The 19,544-nt window shown below is 39.4% G+C and overlaps 1 protein-coding gene across 5 annotated transcripts in view; it reads right to left on the bottom strand.

The window, feature by feature from the left end:
• The window catches only part of TNKS2 (tankyrase 2), a 42,507-nt gene extending 23,196 nt beyond the window's left edge, over positions 1–19,311 (bottom strand). For 3 of the 5 annotated variants that reach the window (XM_032231612.1, XM_032231614.1, XM_032231613.1), the window contains exons 1-12: positions 18,920–19,309; positions 15,507–15,731; positions 13,484–13,579; positions 11,374–11,410; positions 9,608–9,683; positions 6,991–7,085; positions 5,093–5,159; positions 4,250–4,436; positions 3,947–4,068; positions 2,893–2,984; positions 1,077–1,155; positions 392–563 (exon numbers count right to left, since the gene is read on the bottom strand). In XM_032231612.1, the coding sequence (XP_032087503.1) occupies positions 392–563; positions 1,077–1,155; positions 2,893–2,984; positions 3,947–4,068; positions 4,250–4,436; positions 5,093–5,159; positions 6,991–7,085; positions 9,608–9,683; positions 11,374–11,410; positions 13,484–13,579; positions 15,507–15,731; positions 18,920–19,169 (1,498 nt within the window). In that variant the 5' untranslated portion in view covers positions 19,170–19,309. Of the gene's footprint in view, positions 1–391; positions 564–1,076; positions 1,156–2,892; positions 2,985–3,946; positions 4,069–4,249; positions 4,437–5,092; positions 5,160–6,990; positions 7,086–9,607; positions 9,684–11,373; positions 11,411–13,483; positions 13,580–15,506; positions 15,732–18,919 lie in introns of all 5 variants that reach the window. The other 2 variants (XM_032231615.1, XM_032231616.1) reach the window with 1 other exon arrangement.
• Positions 19,312–19,544: the final 233 nt, after the last annotated feature.

Raw genomic sequence — 19,544 nt, 5'->3', positions numbered from 1 at the left:
GCGGTATATAAGTCTAACTGCTATTGCTATTAGTAATCATAAATGCCAAAGTCAAACAGATTCACATTTATCAGTCCAAATTAGCTATGAAATGACCAGCTGGAACAACTGAAAAGATTGAATGGGTATTTTGGTCTTCCATCACATACAGAACAGAAACATGATCGACTTTTCTCCATGCATGAACTGCGTACAAAAACCAGGCATGTTCATTCTGTTAGTTATCTGTGAGGCCATCATGAATTAACTTTTTGTTTGTTCATTGCTCTGAAACCTCTTCAGATCATTTTTCTGGAAACTACTAGTTCAAGGGAATTCAGTGAAGATTCCTAATTGGCCTTTGTTAAAATGCAAAAAAAAAAGCTTAACACAAACAAAAATGATACATTACCTTGTAGCAACTGCTGAATGCTTTCATTTCCCATCTGAGAGGCTGTGAAACCCTGCAGTGATATAATGGAGGGATCACAGCCACAACTCAACAACAACCGGCATGTCTGTAAGTGGCCACAGTGCGCTGCTCTATGCAAAGATGTCTGGCCAAGATTATCCAAAGCATTGACCTAAAAATTATCAGAGAATCTTAACAAAGCAGGAAGCACAGAGTATGGTATCTGGTTCTTTAGAGCAATTCATAATGGAACAATAGAGAACTGTCTATTTAAAACAAAAAACAAGGATACCAAAAGGCAGCAAGTATTTTAAGGTTGAACAGCCTCTCCAAAGTCATAGAATCTTCTTTGACCTCAAACAGTACATTCCATATGTACTGCAAGTAGTACAACCTTGAAATAATCTATTATAACTTTTGTCTCAAAATCTGAAACAGACATTCTGAGGATATTCAATGAAATGTTTTGCACATCTCTGCTGACTATATTAATATCCAAAATTGCTGTTCATACCATCATCTGACGATTCCTACAGGAATGACTGGCTATCAAATCCCCAAAATATCATTTAAATATTGTTAAGCACCTTTCTCAAAGATTAATTATACACATTTATAAACGAACATGGCATTCTTTTCATTTTGCCCCAAAATATGACTGATTTATGCTAAAAATGATTCATACCTTTGCTTCATGCTTCACAACTACTTCAATAACATCATTATGGGCTTTTTCTGATGCCACATGAAGAGGTGTCAGGAAGCTTTATAAAAACAAAAAAAAGTCATAATTTATTTCCATTTTGTTCTTGCTGAATGAGTTTTCAGAATGCTGAGAATTAGTACAGTTGTGATGGGAGTTAAAATAAACACAATGCCTGTTGGCATTCTTTGACACTCCTTTGGCAGCCAATACTTCCTTGCACATCTCAAATATTTTTGGCAACTCAATAGCAAACTGAATTCAGGTTTCTTGCTCTGTCTCTCTCTAAGGCGCTCCAAACTTATATAGTAAAGGCCCAGGCCTTTAGTTGAAAGAAAAGGATTAGACAGTGGGAAGCTATCCATTTTTAGATACACCTTCCTCTCTCACTGGAAGGAATGGTTTAAAAGGACGTAAAAGATGCTGTAATGTACGTCTGGGTTGCAAATAGGATCTAAGGGGTAGCAGAAAAGGTAAGAGCAAGTGAAGAGTAACAAGGTTCAGTAATTAAGATGTTGATCACAGAAGCTCACTGGATAATTTTAAGACAATCACTCACTCCCAATCCAAGCTGTGAGAATAAAATATAGATCCCATATAAGCTGCCTTGAATTCCTAGAGAAAAGGCAGCATATAACTGTAACAATAAAAGAAACCATATATCTATGTGCTTGTATATACCAAAGAAAAAACAACATTCACAGACATTAATCTGAGGGAAAGGGTAAGTAATTGGGGATAATTCTAAATTTTAAAATTAAAATTAGTTCTAAAAAGTTATTTATAGGCAATGAAGATAAATGTATTTGCTTTTCTGTGAAATAAACATTTCTATAGTGTAGTAAATTGTGAATTCAAAGAGCACTTTTCAAGAAATAGTATTTCACTGCAGTAAGAGATTGAGATTTGTTTTATTTATATGCCGCCCTATTCCCTGTGGGACTCAGGGCGGCGAACAACTCAAACGGGAAAGGGAACACACAAGTACAAGACAAGCATTTAAAATAGCCAACAACCACACAAGTCGAGAGGGGAAGGGAGCTCATCAACCCCAGGCCTGCCGACACAGCCAGATTTTAACGGCTTTTCGGAAGGCCTGGAGAGAGGTGAGGGTCCGAATCTCTGCGGGGAGTTCGTTCCAAAGGGCCGGAGCTGCTACAGAGAAGGCCCTCCCCCGGGTCGTAGCCAGATGACATTGGCTAGTAGACGGAACCCGGAGGAGGCTGACCCTGTGAGATCTAATGGGTCTTTGGGAGGTAATTGGCAGCAGGCGGTCTCTCAAGTACCCAGGTCCAATACCATGAAGGGCTTTATAAGTGACGACTAGCGCCTTGAAGTGTATCCGGAGACCGATCGGAAGCCAGTGCAGCTCGCGGAGGATAGGTGTAACGTGGGTGTATCGAGGTACACCCACAATCGCTCGCGCGGCTGCATTCTGGACGAGTTGAAGTCTCCGAATACTCTTCAAGGGCTGCCACTAAGACATTTAGTGGTGGCCTCCATCCTATAACCTGTATTTTACAGCTCCCCACGAACACTCATGTTGTGGCATTTTCCAAAATTCAAATCCATCCACAATCCCCAAAAACTTGGAAAGGGCTGAGAGACAGAAAACCATACTGGAAGAACTGATGCCAAGTCACTGATTTTCTTTGAATTAAGTCACTCGCTCTCACATCTTATCTCACAGGGTAGTTGTGAGGATAAAAATGAAAGGGAGAAAACCTGTTCGGCATGCGTTGTTCCAACCATATCCATGGATGAATAAGATAAAAGAGAAAAATAGAAAGCAGCTCACTCTTTTGTCTTTTCATTGATGTTGGCTCCTCTTCTTAGAAGTAACTCACAGACTTGCTTCCGCTTAGGATACGGAGATGCAGCGGCACAGTGCTATTAAAAGGATGAGATTATGTTATTTGCTAGCTAATATTAACAACCAGTGAAACGAGGGCCGAGCATATTTTTAACATTATTCAGAAGTGGGTGAGCACAGGACCTCTTTTCTAATCAATGGTTGACCCTCTTTTTCAGCATTCAAGTGAATCTGAAAAAGAAAAGCTGCAGCTGCTTCAAAACATGCAACTTTACTGAATCAACTCATTTAGGAAGCTGCATCTTTGAAAAAAAAAATGGCGTGAAAGCTTGAAAAACTACAAGCTCCTTTTAAGGAAGAGCACTACGCTCCAAAGCCTTACTTCCAAATCATTTTAAAATGGTAATTACTCTACATAGTTGCATTGCTGAAAACTGGTGACTACAATAAAAGGTACATCAAAATAATCTATATAAAGCAGAAATGATAAAAAATGTCTAATAAAAAGTATGTACAACCAATGCCCTATGCCGAGATTGTAAAACTAAATTATCTTAATTCTTTCCAGTAGAGAAAGATTCATCATCTGCTCGATTTGGCCAGAAATGTAGTCCTCGGCTTATGACCACAACTGGGACCTAAGAGATGCAGTCATTAAATGAATTATCACATGACCAGATCTGATATTATGACCATTTTTGCTAGTGTCATTAAAGAAATCACCATGACATCATTAAGCAAATCATGTGGTTATTAAGCGATTCTGGCTTCCCCTGTTGGCTTTGCGGGCTGCAAAGGTCACAAATCATGATTATGTGATCACAACAGACTGCAACTAGTTGTAAATGTGAGTCAAGTGCAAAGCACTCAAACTGAAATCACATGACATTAGGGAGTGGCGAAAAGCTGTAACTTTGAAGGCAAGTCATAAGTCTTTCAGTGCCATCATAACTTTGAACAATTGCTAAATGAATGATCGTAAATCAAGGACTACCGGTAACAGACAACTTTCACTGAAAAAGTATGATTAATGAATTACCAAAGGAGTTTCGTGAGTCTGAGGATGTTTGAAATTAACAATTTCAAGAGAGAGATGCTTTTTTACACGATTCACATCCGATTCCCTTGCAGCCTGTAGTAACGAATGGCCTTTGAATTCATCTACGGAAAAAAGAAAGGTTTATGGCATTTAAGCCTCAAATGTCACGCATGTTCAGAATTATAGAAATAGCAATCCATTACAAACAGTGGATGATCATCAAGACCAGCCGTTGAATGGATCCATATAGGAAGCTGGAAAAAAGGTAATAATCTCCATTCAGTTTATTTTCTCTGTACTCACATGCCAACCGCTCTTTCAACTGAGGTGTAGGGGCCAAATCAATTGTACTTTTATTATGGCAGTTTAACAGTGTAGGATCAGCACCGTAACTCAGCAAGAGGGAGCATACTTCCACTCTGTTCTTAGAAGCTGCTTCATGAAGAGGGGTGAACTGCCATAAATCCATTGCATTTACACAGGCTCCATGCTAGGAGAGGAAAGAGAATCAGGTATAATTTTCTCCTGGAAAAAAAACAATTCCATTGGAAAGCTAATAAGTGAAAAAAACAGAGTTTTCTAGCTATCATGTTGGATGTTTCTTCTATGAAGTCTATGATAAGACACTGCATGACACACCAGCATGTCTAGTCTGGCACATGGAAGTTTACAGGGTAACTCTGGACCAACCAATCTCAAAACAAACTACCTAACAAGGTTATTATTGTGGGACTAATGGGTGGATATAAGGCTAGTTATGTTGGTTTGACCTCTTGAACAAAAGACAGGGTATCAATCTAATGAATAGCAATAGCAATAGCAGTTAGACTTATATACCGCTTCATAGGGCTTTCAGCCCTCTCTAAGCGGTTTACAGAGTCAGCATATCGCCCCCAACAACAATCCGGGCCCTCATTTTACCCACCTCGGAAGGATGGAAGGCTGAGTCAACCCTGAGCCGGTTGAGATTTGAACAGCCGAACTGCAGTCAGCTGAAGTAACCTGCAGTGCTGCATTTAACAACTGCGCCACCTTGGCTCACGAACAAACACTGACAGCACTTCTCCATTTATTAAATTATTTGCAAGGGTGTAAAACATAATAAGGAAATCTGTTCATAGCAGTTGCATATTATTACGTACTAACCTTAACTAGAAGTTCTGTTACTTCATAGTGGCCATAAGAACAGGCATTGTGAAGAGGCACCAGATCTCTGAAAAGTGTAGACAAACAATTGCTAAAAATCATTTATCATTATAGTAATAGAGAGAAAACCCAAATGTCTATCTGGCAAAGTAGAAAACCAGATAAAATTTAGAAGACTTTTATCAACAGTGTTAATTGGCACATAGTGACATTAATGTGACATTATATTTCGTATAAAAAAACTATTAACAGGGTGTTTAACTGGAGGAATAATTGAGGAAGATGCTATTGAACCAAAGATAATAAATAGGAAATGCCTGATATATAGAATAGTGGTTGCACTTTGGATCTGGTTATTAGCTTGGTGCAGTTGCGATGCGATCTAGCTTTAGAGGACTTTACCATCAACCCATTGTTGTGGACAAATCACGGCCTGATTACCTCCCAGTTCAGTTGTCACCTTGCCTCACAGGGACATAGGGCCTCCAAGATCATCACCCTGCCTCCAAAGACTTAAAGACCTTATCAGGTTCCATAGAAAACCTGAGTTTTTTTTCTTGAGAATCTGATAGATAGTTCATCCAAGATGTTAATTATAAAATAGGTAGATAATGGAGACCTTGGCCACATTGACTTTATGGTCTACTTGTGTGCTGATCTGAACAGGCACCCTGGTTTACAAAGAAACTCCAGGAAATAGCAATAGCAGTTAGACTTATATACCGCTTGATAGGGATTTCAGCCCTCTCTAAGCGGTTTACAGAGTCAGCATATCGCCCCCAACAACAATCCGGGTCCTCATTTCAGCCACCTCGGAAGGATGGAAGGCTGAGTCAACCTCGAGCCGGGGAGATTTGAACAGCCGAACTGCAGTCAGCTGAAGTAGCCTGCAGTGCTGCACTCTAACCACTGCGCCAACTCGGCACTCATGAAGTGGCAGAAGAGATACCCATAATATTAATGAAGGAAGATAAAGAACAAGTTTGGCCAAACGTAAATAAGCGTTGGCGATAAGGGAAGGCTGGGAAAATTATGTCATTTCTCCACTTACTACAATTGCCAATAGCTATTTGATGTTAATAGTCTGCAGGATCTTTGTATGTATCAATCTAATATGCGAATTTGCAGATGTTCCTAGAATGGGACTTATATGCCAGTCACCTAACAGTTGAATGGTAACGCACTGTACATGGGGCTGCTCTCTAAGATTATCCAGATACTACAGAAAACAACAGGAATAGCACTTATATACCACTTCAGAGTGCTTTATAGACCTTTCTAAGCAGTTTACAGAGTCAGCATGTTGCCTCCAAAAATCTTGGTCCTCATTTTACCCACCTTGGAATGATGGAAGGGCTGAGTCAACCTTGAACCAGTCAGAATTGAATTCCTGGTAGTGGGCAATAATGTGTTAGCCTCAAATATTGCTTTCTACTGCGCCTCCTATGGGCAAATCAGCTCCATCTCTAGCAGAGAAATCTATGAATTCTTTCTCTAGGTATAGTGTCAATTGTACTGCTTTATATGCATTAATTTTAAACAGTTATTAATCCTATTAACATTAGTTGGAATGCAGCCTCTGGCCATTGCATATCCATATATAGAAGTGCACACAAACACTTGTCACAAACACCTATTTCTTGGGGAAAATAAGCTCCAATAAGTTTTAGAAGGAATTGGTAATCATTGCTGATTAGGTAGGAAAAATACTATAGATAGTGTACATGGTTGACATATTTGATAAGACAGTTGATAAATGAAGGGGAATGGACAGTGCAACTTTTTTTTGTCTTTTTTCTGAAATGTGGATCTATTTTCTTTTCAGGTAATACATAGGAAAACATAAAGCTGTATATTAATAAAAAATCTCTAACACATCATCTTCTTAAGACACTCACCCTTTATCCTTGGCATGAACATCTGCTCCGTGTTGTAATAATAGCTGCACTATTTTAACACGGTTATAGCCAGAAGCTAAATGTAATGGAGTTGACTAGAAAGAAAAGATTGAATAAACTTAGATATAACCAACAAATATAACTTAGAAAACAGCTTTTAATTTTATTTTATTTTAAATGGTAAATGGTAAATTTATTTATAGGCCGCCCTTTTCCCTGGGGGGACTCAGGGCGGCTTACAACAGATAGGGCGGGAGGACACACAATGACATATATAAATAACATATAATTAAAATAAAAGCAACATTCATTCATCATTCGGGTGGGGACAGACTATAATCTTAACCCCAGGCCTGACGGGATAGCCAGATCTTGAGGGCTGTGCGGAAGGTCTGGAGGGTGGTGAGGGTACGAATCTCCACGGGGAGATCTTAAAAAGAATAATCTGTTAAAAGTTCCCCTCCTTTCCTCAAGTCCTGGTCTCCTGGCTCATCTTGGTGGGTGAAGGGGAGTTCCTGGGAGGGATGAGCAAACAACACCTGGAGTGTTCTCAATACTATATATCCCCAGCAGGATCACCCCAAGGCATGGTCATCCTAGTTGCTAACTAAAGCAAATAGCCAACAAGAATAGAATACTTGATTGGCCAAGTATGATTGGACACACAAGAAATGTGTCTTTGGTGCATATGCTCTCAGTGATGATGATAAACATCTGGAGGCAGATGTTCATTTTATGGACAATACCAAAGGCATTAATTCATACTGGCAGAAGGAAATGGTAACTACATTTGGTTTTTTTTTTAACCAGAAATGGACAGAAAAGTATCGAACGATTGATGATACTGTGTTGTATGATGAGTCCCCGGTTGAATGGCACTCAACGTGCCACTGAGAAAGAGCCCAGGATCTTTCAGAGAACTAATGGTATTTATAAGGTGGCTAGACTATCTAGAATCAGGATATCTAGCTGTTGATGTTGCCATTCAGGAAAAGAAAATCTGAAGCTGCAAAGACAGTGGGAACATGGAATGTAAGAAGTATGAACATGAGCAAACTCAACAGAATGAAAAATGTAAAAGCTGCAAATTGATATCTTAGGTATCTTGAAGTGGACTAGGATTGGACACTTTCATTCAAAGGATCATACTGTTCAGGATATGAAAAACACAGCAGGAACATCCATTGTTTTTATAGTTAGGAAGGGTAGAGCAAGAATAGTATTTGTCTACACTGCAATTGTATTAATATGATCACCATCCAAATTTATGATACTACTGATGTAGATGAAGTGACTGATGAGTTCATGATCAACTTGAAATCAACAAAGTATACAAACAGGATTTACTACTACTAGAACGTAAAGTTGAAAACATTAAATAGGATAATGTAGTTGAGTTATATCACTTAGGACCAGGGTCTACAACCTCTAGGCTGTGAGGGGTTTGCAACCGGGTTGTGGAAACAATGGGCGTACGCATGTGCGCATCCCCATCAGTACGAGCAGCAGGCAAGCATATGTATGCCACTCGTGCAAATGGAGCTGTGCACATGTGCTCATGCAGAACCATTCCCTCTCCTCCTTCCGCCAGTCCGCATAGGCAGAAAGGTTGGGGAACTCTGACTCAGGAAACCAAAATGAAAGAGAAATCAGTTTCTGCCACCCAATTATTCCTTCATAGCTAACACTGTCTTCCAACAACCAAAGCAATAGCAGTTAGCAATAGCAGTTAGACTTATATACCGCTTCATAGGGCTTTCAGTCCTCTCTAAGCAGTTTACAGAGTCAGCATATCGCCCCCACAGTCTGGGTCCTCATTTCACCCACCTCGGAAGGATGGAAGGCTGAGTCAACCTTGAGCCGGTGAGATTTGAACTGCCGAACTGCAGATAGCAGTCAGCTGAAGTAGCCTGCAGTACTGCACTCTACCCACTGCGCCACCTCGGCTCTTAAAGCAATGGTTTTATATATACAGACATTGCCAGATGGAATATATAAAAATAACTGACTACATTTTTGTAAAAGGGAGGTAGAAAAGCTTGGTGATAACACCAAAAAACATGACCAGGTGTGCTAACTACTGAACAGAATGTGAACTTCTCTTGAGCAAGTTCCAATTTAAACTAAAGAAGATAACCAATTTTCCACAATGATTTTCAGAATGTAACCACCTTTTTCAAGGAAAACACCAAGAAGCCTTGAATCTCATTGTTAAGAGGACCAGGAACTGTGAAATGCACTTAAAGAAGTGCTTCAGGATGAATGTAAAAAGAAACTGGATGTAAGGAAATACTTCAGCTCTCTAAGATACTACCAATATGAACCTAGAAGGCAACCAATTTACATTTATTTTTCCTGCAAGCACAAATATATTTAATGCTTAGCTTGGTAGTATTTTATGATATGGGAATTATATTACTTGAACAAACTCAGTTTTCTTAGACATATTGCTACCTGAGTTATGAAAAGTTCTGTTTAACTTTCATTTTTTATAAACACTAAAGTAAAAATATAAGGAAAACCACCCAAAGCTAAAGATTGCATCACATGAAATATTATCATATAACTTTAATGTCATTTTCTTAATTTGCTAATTCAAAAACATGTTTAAAAATACCTTTCTGCCATCACTTGCATGGCAATTGACATTTAATGGTGTTAGAAGAGCCATTAATTTTTCTTCATTTCCACTCCTAAAAAGAAAATCAATATTCATGAACATTTTGTAAACTGCAAACTTTCATTTTACTCAACTTGAACTGATTAGTAATAAGGTAATTTATTTATTTTACTCCTCTCTGCAAAGCAAACTATTACTATATTAAGTCTAATTATTAAATATGTATCTTTAGGCTTGATTTTACAAGTGTAGTTAGCTTTCTACCTATTATGCTTTGCATGTTTCATTATGCTTGAAGCCCATTTGCCAAGATTTAATTATTCCTTTTCAACAACACATGGTATAGCGCTTAAAGCATCAGGCGAGAAACCGAGAGATTGAGTTCGAGTACTGCCTTGGGCATAAAACCAGTTGGGTGACCATGAGCCAATCATTCTCTCACACCTAGGAAGAAGATAACTGCAAGCTACTTCTGAAAAACCTTGCCATGATTACCATAGAGATTTGTCAAGATAGTTGCCTGGAGTCAATACTGACTCAAAGGCACAAACGGAAAAGTATTGTGAAATACGTATACATATTATATACATATTAACCTGCACACAAATGTAGCTGAATTGGTATTGCTTCCAAATAGCCTGTAAGGGGTGAAAGATCAGGTCCACATATGAAGATTCAATTAAGCTGATTTATTGCTAACAGCCTATGCACAGGGAATCTTCTCAACTAAGTCAGCACCTGATGGGAGTTAGATAAGGGTCAGTGGCACTCAATGGGAGTTGGGACATAGTTTGCTTGTAGCTACATAGAGATTCTAGGCTTATTCCTCTTTTCATTCCGCCTCCAAGTTCTCTCATTCATTCTCTTACATGGGCGAAGATAACTGTGCTATAAATGTATAATACAGTGGGGCAAAAAAGTATTTAGTCAGCCACCAATTGTGCAAGTTCTCCCACTTAAAAAGATGAGAGAGGACTGTAATTGACATCATAGGTAGACCTCAACTATGAGAGACAAAAATGAGAAAACAAATCCAGACAATCACATTGTCTGATTTGGAAAGAATTTGTTTGCAAATTATGGTGGAAAATAAGTATTTGGTCAATATCAAAAGTTCATCTCAATACTTTGTTATATATCCTTTGTTGGCAATGACAGAGGTCAAATGTTTTCTGTAAGTCTTCGCAAGATTGGCACACACTGTTGCTGGTATGTTTACTCAAGCTAATGTTTTCAGATCAGATTTAATTACAAGAGATCATTACATTTGAAACAAATTAAAATTTAAGAAATACCCCTGAAGGAACTAAAGATCTACTCAATTGTTCTGTTGTTGGAAGAAGGGGAACTATGCTGCTAACCTTGCCTTGATGTGATACGTGCATTAATATCCTTAATCTGCAACTCCATCTCCCCACCCATCAAAATAATGGGACAAATATCTGCATACAGGTAGTCCTTGCCTAATGACCACAAATGGGATAGGTAACTCATTACAAAATGAAACATCACATGATTGCTGGAGACTTACAACATCATTTCTACTGCAATCTTTAAGTAAATCACAAGTCATTAAGGAAGATATGACCAGGAAAGAATTTTATTGTTACTTTTGCCTTTAATGTTTGTTGGAAGATAGAAATGAAGTGTCCAAATGGTGATCGCATGGGAGCACTGCAACAGTTATAAATGCAAGGAATGGATGTAATGTTATTTTTCCAGCAAAACTAAAATATAATTTTTGTTTTCTTAACATCACCTACCTGGCACTTTCCAATAGTTCATCTTTCTTGTATTCACCTGAAAATTAACACAGCAATCTTAAGATTTTCTAATTCATGTACATTTTTTTTTTTAGAATTATTTTCCTTTCTAATAGGAATGGGCCCAATATTCTAACTTCAAAATAGTACTAGAGGGGTATTTTATTCCATGGATGTTAGAATGGTTTTACATACTGCAAATAGATGTGTTATTTTTTAAATCCTCCTGCAATGGAGACACAGCCTGTGCACAGCTAATAAAAAAGCAAGTACAGCTTCCATCCCTGCGAACCACTGGGTGGAGATAACGAAGAAAGATTGGGCAAAGGACATCCAACTAAGCGCATGCTCCAAGTAAATTAGAGTCACCTTATCAAGGAGATGAGCATTATATAAATTTAATAATACATAAAATAAATAAAAAAAATAAACTGAAGATTGCTTGAAGATATCAAGACCTGCTTGATATCATTTTATTAAGTATGTTATATTGCATAAAACAATTTGTGGCTGTTAGTACACATAGGCTATGTCTGCGTGGATACCCTGTGTTTATCTGATTGTGTATAAAACTTTTGCTACGATTGTTTACTATAATTTCTACAGTGTGTGAAAAAATTAAAAATCAAGTTCACAGCCAATTTTTCTGTAAGGTGGGTTTTAGCTAACACTCAGAATTATTTAGTATATAACTTATTTTTCATCACTAGGAGCCCCTCCTAATAGGGAATAAGAGGTTGTTCCAAATTTCTAAACAAACAACACAAAAATAGGATTCCAAAATGTTATGAGTTTTTGTTCCTTTCAAATATGCAACAGTGAAGGCATCTCAAGTCACATTTCAGCTTCAGCACAGAACTGAAATAGTGTAATGAAACAACTGACTTGTTTAATGCAATTTCATGCAGATCCATATGATTTCATGACAATGCGACCGTCATGAGTCAGTTGCCAAGCATCTGAATTTTGATCATGTGACCATGGGGATGCTGCAATGGTTGTGTGAAAAATGTCATGTCACTTTTTTCAGTGTTGTTGTAATTTCGAACGGTCACTAAATGAATTGTTCGAGGACTACCTATATAAGGCAGGGAGGAAGCCTGTGAGTCACACCTTAGCCATGAAAGCCAACTGGTGACTTTAAGCTAGTAACTCTCTCTCAGTCCAACAGGATTCTTGTGGGGAAAATAGCAAAGGAAGATGTGTTGGATATGTTCACTGCCTTGAGCTATTTATAAAAATAATAAAGGCAGGACATAAAAAAATTACAATTTCATTTGGAATTTAAAAAATTCTCAATTTTTAAATAACAAAACGGTATACAAAACCCATATATTTTATTTAGATTCCATACACAGGAAGCAGACCTGCCTTGTGGAATGATATTCCCCAAATAGGTTCATATGCTCTTCCCAGGACTTTTTAAAAAGTTTGCTCTTTCCTCCTAGTATGGGTGACAGAGTCTTTGGGAGAAAGACTACTTTGTGAAAATTCTATATTACTTTTCCAGACATGCGATATGTGCATTGTTTTATTTTGAAGTGGATACTGATGTTTGTTCAGAATCATGATGGAAGCATTATTCTTTAATAAATAAATTTAATAAATAATATCAATAACTGTTCTGACCCCCCTTCTTCGCTCGTTCACAGACGACAGTCAGACAGACTTAAAAGGAAATAACTTTATCAGTCCGGGCTCATGCTGGCTGCTAGCTCAAAAATAAACATAAATAAAGTCTCTGGCAAAAAAAGTTACGCAGCAGAATGCAAAAACGAAGAGCTCTTACAGCAACACCAGGTTTTCAGGAAGCAAAATCACTTATCCAAGTGTCTCTTTGAATCAGGGTTACAGAAAGCAAATCACTTATCCAAGTGCCTTTCACAAAACGTTGACTTCTGCAACCAGGGCGTGGCACCATCAGTCCTTTTATCTCCAGAAGACCACACTGACGAGCCCCAGCTGCATTGTTATTCCTGCATCCCGACTCAACTCACAGCAAACTTCTGCTGAGTCACAACAAGTAACTATCTATACCATCCTCAAATTCCATCAAGCTAAGAAAAAAAATAATTACCAGAAGAAATGGACTATAGAAGATTCCACCCACCTGTAAGCACTGCTTTTGCTGATGGATCTGCTAAGTCAAGAGCTGTTCTTCCATCAGTATTACGAATACTCGGATCAGCACCATGCTGCAACAATACTAAAAGGAGGGGGAGTATATTTAAAATCCTGTGGCGGAATGCTTAGCCTTCTAGCAGGCATGCTATATCTCAAAACCAACAATGAATCTTCCTCATACTATTTGAGTTGTATCTATCAGAGTGAGTGCAGTTCAGTCGTTAAGGTAGACTAGGAACAGAGATATAGAGATTCACATTTATCTTCAGGTTCAATGTTCCCAGGAGAAGCATCAGCTCTTATCTCTCAGTCCAATCAATGGCCTATTGTGATTAATTTATCTAGTGGGATATATCTGAACACAAACATATTCAATACAGTCAGGCTACATTAATATCCCAAGCTGCTTCTTTAATTCAGTGTTTTTCAACCTTTTTTGTGCAAAGGCACACTTTTTTCATGAAAAAAATCACGAGGCACACCACCATTAGAAAATGTTAAAAAATTTTAACTCTGTGCCTATATTGACTATATATAAAGTAATTCTCCCACGGCACACCTTACACTATGTCACGGCACACTAGTGTGCCACGGCACAGTGGTTGAAAAACACTGCTTTAATTCATCTTTATGCTAAACAGCTTCTCTTCAAATATTCAAATCATCTGCATGTACATTTGTTTGGCCAAGTTGAACAACTGTCTTTACTTAACTTTGTTTTCAAAAATTAAGAAAGTCTCTATAAGCCACATTGGTAAAATTCCCTTAAATATTCAAGTTCCTGATCTTCAGATTCCAGATAGCCATGTTACATGTTGTTTTAAAAAACAGCTGACCAATTCAGATGCAACTCTGCTAAATTTCCAAGGAAATGGACATAAAAATGTTCAAGGAAATACGCAGAACTGGAAATTAATTTATTTCTTGTGCCTAATTTAAGTGCAGTTACTCATGTGCCAGATAACCAGACATTCAATTAAGCAAAAACTGTAGCAAAAACACCTATTTCTTCTACAAGCCTTCTTAAATGGTGAGGTTAATCTCTTATGTTGAGATTGATAATTATATTACCAGTATTAATAAAGATAAATTGTAGTAGCGCGTATTTGAAATATATCTACTTTACAGAAATGAAGATATAAATTCCCATATATTTTTATTACCATAAATGTTGATGCTATTTTTCTACCTAAAAGCACTCAAAAAAGTAGCATGAAAATACTCTAATCCATAATACTTTAGTATCTAAAGCAATAAAATTGAATACTCAATACAATCTAGCAACTAATTACTAATTGACAAAAATTAACATTTGTAAAATAGTCTAAGAATATTTTCACATTTCTATGTGGCAGGACTAAGCAAGAACCAAGGAAAAAGATAATAAAGGAGCAGAACAAGCCTGGAAAACATCTTTCAGGAATAAGTATCTTATACCACATTTTCAGTGCTATCTATAATGGAAACATTTCTTTTCCTTTGCTGCTATATGTATGTTTATCTTTCTCTCTCTCTCTCTCCCAGCTGGAACAGAAAATGTTTATCTTGCATCTCTATCAGTCTCTTCCCTCTGGCAAAAAAAAAATTACGGAAACTGCATCTCTGAGCCTAGGTCTAAAAATCATATCAGGACAAATTCCAATTAGTATAGTAGTTTGCTCCAAAATATTTATGGATCAAGTAATAAGGTTATGTTAGGCTGTTAATTATACTTCCAGGCACACACTAAAGGATAAACTCCTAAACCATTCTTAATGTTGATCATATTACTAATTCCTCAGCCAACTTCCCACAAACATAAGAAAAATAATAGGATTCTTTTGCAATAACCCACAAAATTCAACATATTTGACGAACAAAGGCTTTCAAAAATATCTGATTATATTTGAAAGTACTTTAAATCAAGAATGTCAATTTGACTTGGATAGACTGGAGGTCTGGTTATGCTAAGAAAGGTTCTCGAACTTTTTTATGTAGAAGTCACTGGAAAAAGAATATCGAAGTGTTACCTATGCAGACATCAATTTTGCCCTTGATGGCAGCTTCATGAAGAGGAGTATAATTCCAATTGTCTCTTGCGTTAGGATCCGCACCATGGCGCAGGAGAAGATTGACAACTTCAGCATGACCAAATGAGCAAGCATTATGAAGTGGAATGAGTCCTCCATCATCTCGGGCATGTACATTAGCACCACTCTGAAGCAAGTATTCTACTACATCTCGCCGGCCAAAACCTGAAATAAAAAGAAGTCTTTGACCTAGTATGGAATCACTAAAAAAAATAAAGGCTGAAGGGTACATTCTTCAAATAAGAAACATAACATTTCTAACAAAACTTTGGAATTGTGGAGAGAGAGAGAAAAAAAACATATTTACCTTTAGAAATGAGCAAATTGGAAAAATAAAGAATAATTATCAGCCATAAGCAACTGTCTCTTCAAGTTACATTTTTAGAAGGGGAAATAGCTCTTGGATACCCCTGAATATTGACTTATTAGTCCTTATAAATATATGTACAGCTTTTGGTGCCATACCACAAATCATGGTACCCTTTGGGGTTGTGTGTCACAACATTTCAGTAGTTTCAGATAGCTGAGTCAATAGTAAGAATATTTAGCTTCCACAGAAGCTTCCTAATCCTATCTTTTTCTCCTTTGCTTTTAATTTCCGTTTGAAACAACCGTAGGACATTTTTTAGAGGGTTGATCTGCAACCTCAACCAGATGACCTGCATTTCTGCCTGAGTTTGCCACTGACTGTGAAATGTAAACAGGTATTTGGAGGTGGTTTAGACATATCAGGAAGTCAAAACAGGCCCATCCTTATTTTAGGCTAATCGTGTATGCGCACTCAATGTTATCTACGTGCATCCTTCTCCCTTTTGGTAAGGAGAAAGAAGCCTCATAAGTGCAGGCCGCAAACCACCTTTCCACTCCAGGTGAATGGCAGGGAGGGAATGAGAGATAGATATGGAAGATGTTGTAGTAGCCATTCCACTTCCTTGACAATCTCATTCCTATTCCTCCTCCTAGTACCATTTTATTTTTCAAGGTACAGGTGGTCCTCGATTTAAGATCACAATTGAGCCCCAAAACTTATGTTGCCAAGTGAGACAGTTGAGTGAATTTTGCCTCATTTTACGACCACTCTTGCCAGGATTGTTAAGTGAATCATTACAGTTAGTAACCCAGTTGTAAAGGGAATCTGGCTTTCCCATCGACTTTGCTTGTAAGTAGGAGGCAATTGCCAAGCGGCTGAATTTTAATCGTGTGACCCACCGGGATGTTGCGAAAGTTTGAATGGTCCTTTATTCATATCCATTTACTATTCATATCCATTTATTATTATATCCATTCACTGTGTTCGTATGTTTATACTTTATACCTGTTATCTTTTACATGTTTGACAAACCAAAATAAATAAATGAGTGAACGACTGTTAACTCAAGGACTTAGCTGTATTCAGAAATGCCTTTTAATAACCTTTTAATTCTAGTCCCCTATTACCAAGAGGAAACCCCCCCCCCATACTTTATTTTTTTTATTTAATAAATTTTTATTTTAAACACATAAGCACATCAACAAAAACAAACACACGACTTAAAAACAACATAGGAACAATAAGTTCCATCGTATATCATACCGCAGTTCCGAATCGGTTTCTTTGCAGTTAGTGTTTTCCCTTCTATACATTTCTATCTTTCATTCATAATCTCCTTGTTCGTTATCCATTTTTATGTACAATTCTTTATTTATTTAAACTTAGCTACTTATGACCAAATATTATTTACCTATATTATGCTTTATATTCTTACTGTCATCTATTCTCTTACATACAGTTATAGATATACATTCACATAATTATTCTTTTTCTTTGCCATTCTTATATTATTATTATTCCATTTGAAAGGGTATAAGGTATAGTTTGAAATGCTTTGTTTACCATCCTTCGCACCTGCTAAGACACCTTGTTTTCTCTTTCTTTTCTTTTCACCCTCCCTTCCTTCTCTACTTCCTTCCTCCTGTCCGTCCCCTTCTTCCTTCCCTTACCTCTTCCCTACTCCTACCCACTTTCTTCTCCTTCCTACCTTCTCTCCTTCTCTTTCTCTCCCTTCCACCCACCTTCCCTTACCTCTTTCTTCTTCCCTTACCTATCTTCCACACTTCTTCTTCTCCTACTATCTCTCCTTCTCTTTCTCTCTCTTCCACCCTCCACTCCTTTCCATTCCTTCGTCCCTCTTCTCTACTTCCTTCCTCCTCTCCATCCCTTACCTCTCCCCTACTCCTATCCTTTTTCTTCTCCTTCCTACCTTCTCTCCTTCTCTTTCTCTCCCTTCCACCCACCTCTCCTTACCTCTTTCTTCTTCCTCTCTACTATCTCTCCTTCTCTTCCTCTCTCTTCTACCCTCCACTCCGTTCCATTCCTTCTTCCCTCTTCTCTACTTCCTTCCTCCTCTCCATCCCTTTCTTCCTTCCCTTACCTCTCCCCTACTCCTACCCTTTTTCTTCTCCTTCTCTTTCTCTCCCTTCCACCCTCCTCTCCTTACCTCTTTCTTCTTCCCTTGCCTCTCCCCCACTCTTCCCTTCCTACTATCTCTCCTTCTTTCTCTCCCTTCCACCCTCCTCTCTTTCTCTCCTTTCCACCCTCCTCTTTCTCTCCTTTCCACCCTCCTCTCCTTCTCTCCCTTCCACCCTCCTCTCCTTACCTCTTTCTTCTTCCCTTGCCTCTCCCCCACTCTTCCCTTCCTACTATCTCTCCTTCTCTTTCTCTCCCTCCCACCCTCCTCTCCTTTCCCTTCCTTCTTCCCTTACCTCTTCCCTACTCCTCTCTCTCTTCCTCTTCCTGCCCTCTCTCCTTCTCTTTCTCTCCCTTCCACCCACCTGTCCTTACCTCTTTCTTCTTCCCTTACCTCTCCTCCACATTTCTTCTTCCTCTCCTACTATCTCTCCTTCTCTTTCTTTCTCTTCCTCCCTCCTCTCCTTACCTCTTTCTTCTTCCCTTACCTCCCCCCACCCATACTTTTAATTTTGTTTAGAAATTGTTTTATTTCGGTTCATCCTGAGCCTCCAGCCTTCATTTCAAAGGAGGTTAATCACATTAACGGCCACTTTCCGCTCCCATTTATTCTCTCCCTCCCTCTCTCTCTCTCTCTCTCTCACACACACACACACACACACAAACACTCCCAATTTCATTAACGATACGCCCAGGCATGCCAAATAAATAAATAAAGCGCCCTTCCCCGTCAAGTGGCTCTTCTCCAGCTCCGTCCTATCCGCCCAAGAGAGACAAGAGAGAGACGTACAACCCACCATACCTGCTTTTGCGGGTGTGTGAGAGGAGAAAAGAGGCCGCGTTGTCAACCAGGCGCCCCCTCACTCCCAACCCCACCCCACCCCCGAAGAGGCCGAGGCTGGTTTACCTGCGGCGAAATGGAGCGGGCTGGACTTCCTGCCGGCCGTGTCTCTGCCGTTGACGTTCTCGGGCCTCACCAGCCGCTTCACGCGCTCCACGTCGCCGTTGCGGCACGCTTCGAAGAGCTCGCGGGCGGGCTCCGAGGAGGCTCCCGCCACGACGCAGCACGACGACGACAGCGGCTGAGGCAGCATTTCCCCCAAGGGAACCGCCGCCAACGCCCCGCCGCCGCCGCCGCCGCCCCGCCGCCCGGCCATGCCGAGCGCCCTCCGTGCTCACAGCGGAGCGGCCGCCGCCATTGGAGTCTCCCCGGTGAGGCGGAGGGAGGGGGGAGGGGGAGGGAGGGAGGCGCTACGTCAGCGGCGGCCAAAGCAGCAACAGGCGGGGAGGCGGAACGGTTGAGGTGCGCACGCACCCGGGGGGCGGGGCGGCGGCGGTGGTGTCGCTTCAGCTGGACGCCTGCGCGGTGAGATGCGTGTAGCTTCAGCTGGACGCCTGCGCAGTGAGATAGAGTGTAGCTTCAGCTGGACGCCTGCGCAGTGAGATGCCTGTAGCTTCAGCTGGACGCCTGCACAGTGAGATATATATATATATATATGTGTATAAGCTTCAGCTGGACGCCTGCGCAGTGA

The sequence above is a fragment of the Thamnophis elegans genome, chromosome 15 (assembly GCF_009769535.1).
Source record: "Thamnophis elegans isolate rThaEle1 chromosome 15, rThaEle1.pri, whole genome shotgun sequence".
NCBI lineage: Eukaryota > Metazoa > Chordata > Lepidosauria > Squamata > Colubridae > Thamnophis > Thamnophis elegans.
Note: the sequence above shows the minus strand (reverse complement) of the source record. Positions and strands in the feature narration are given on the sequence as shown.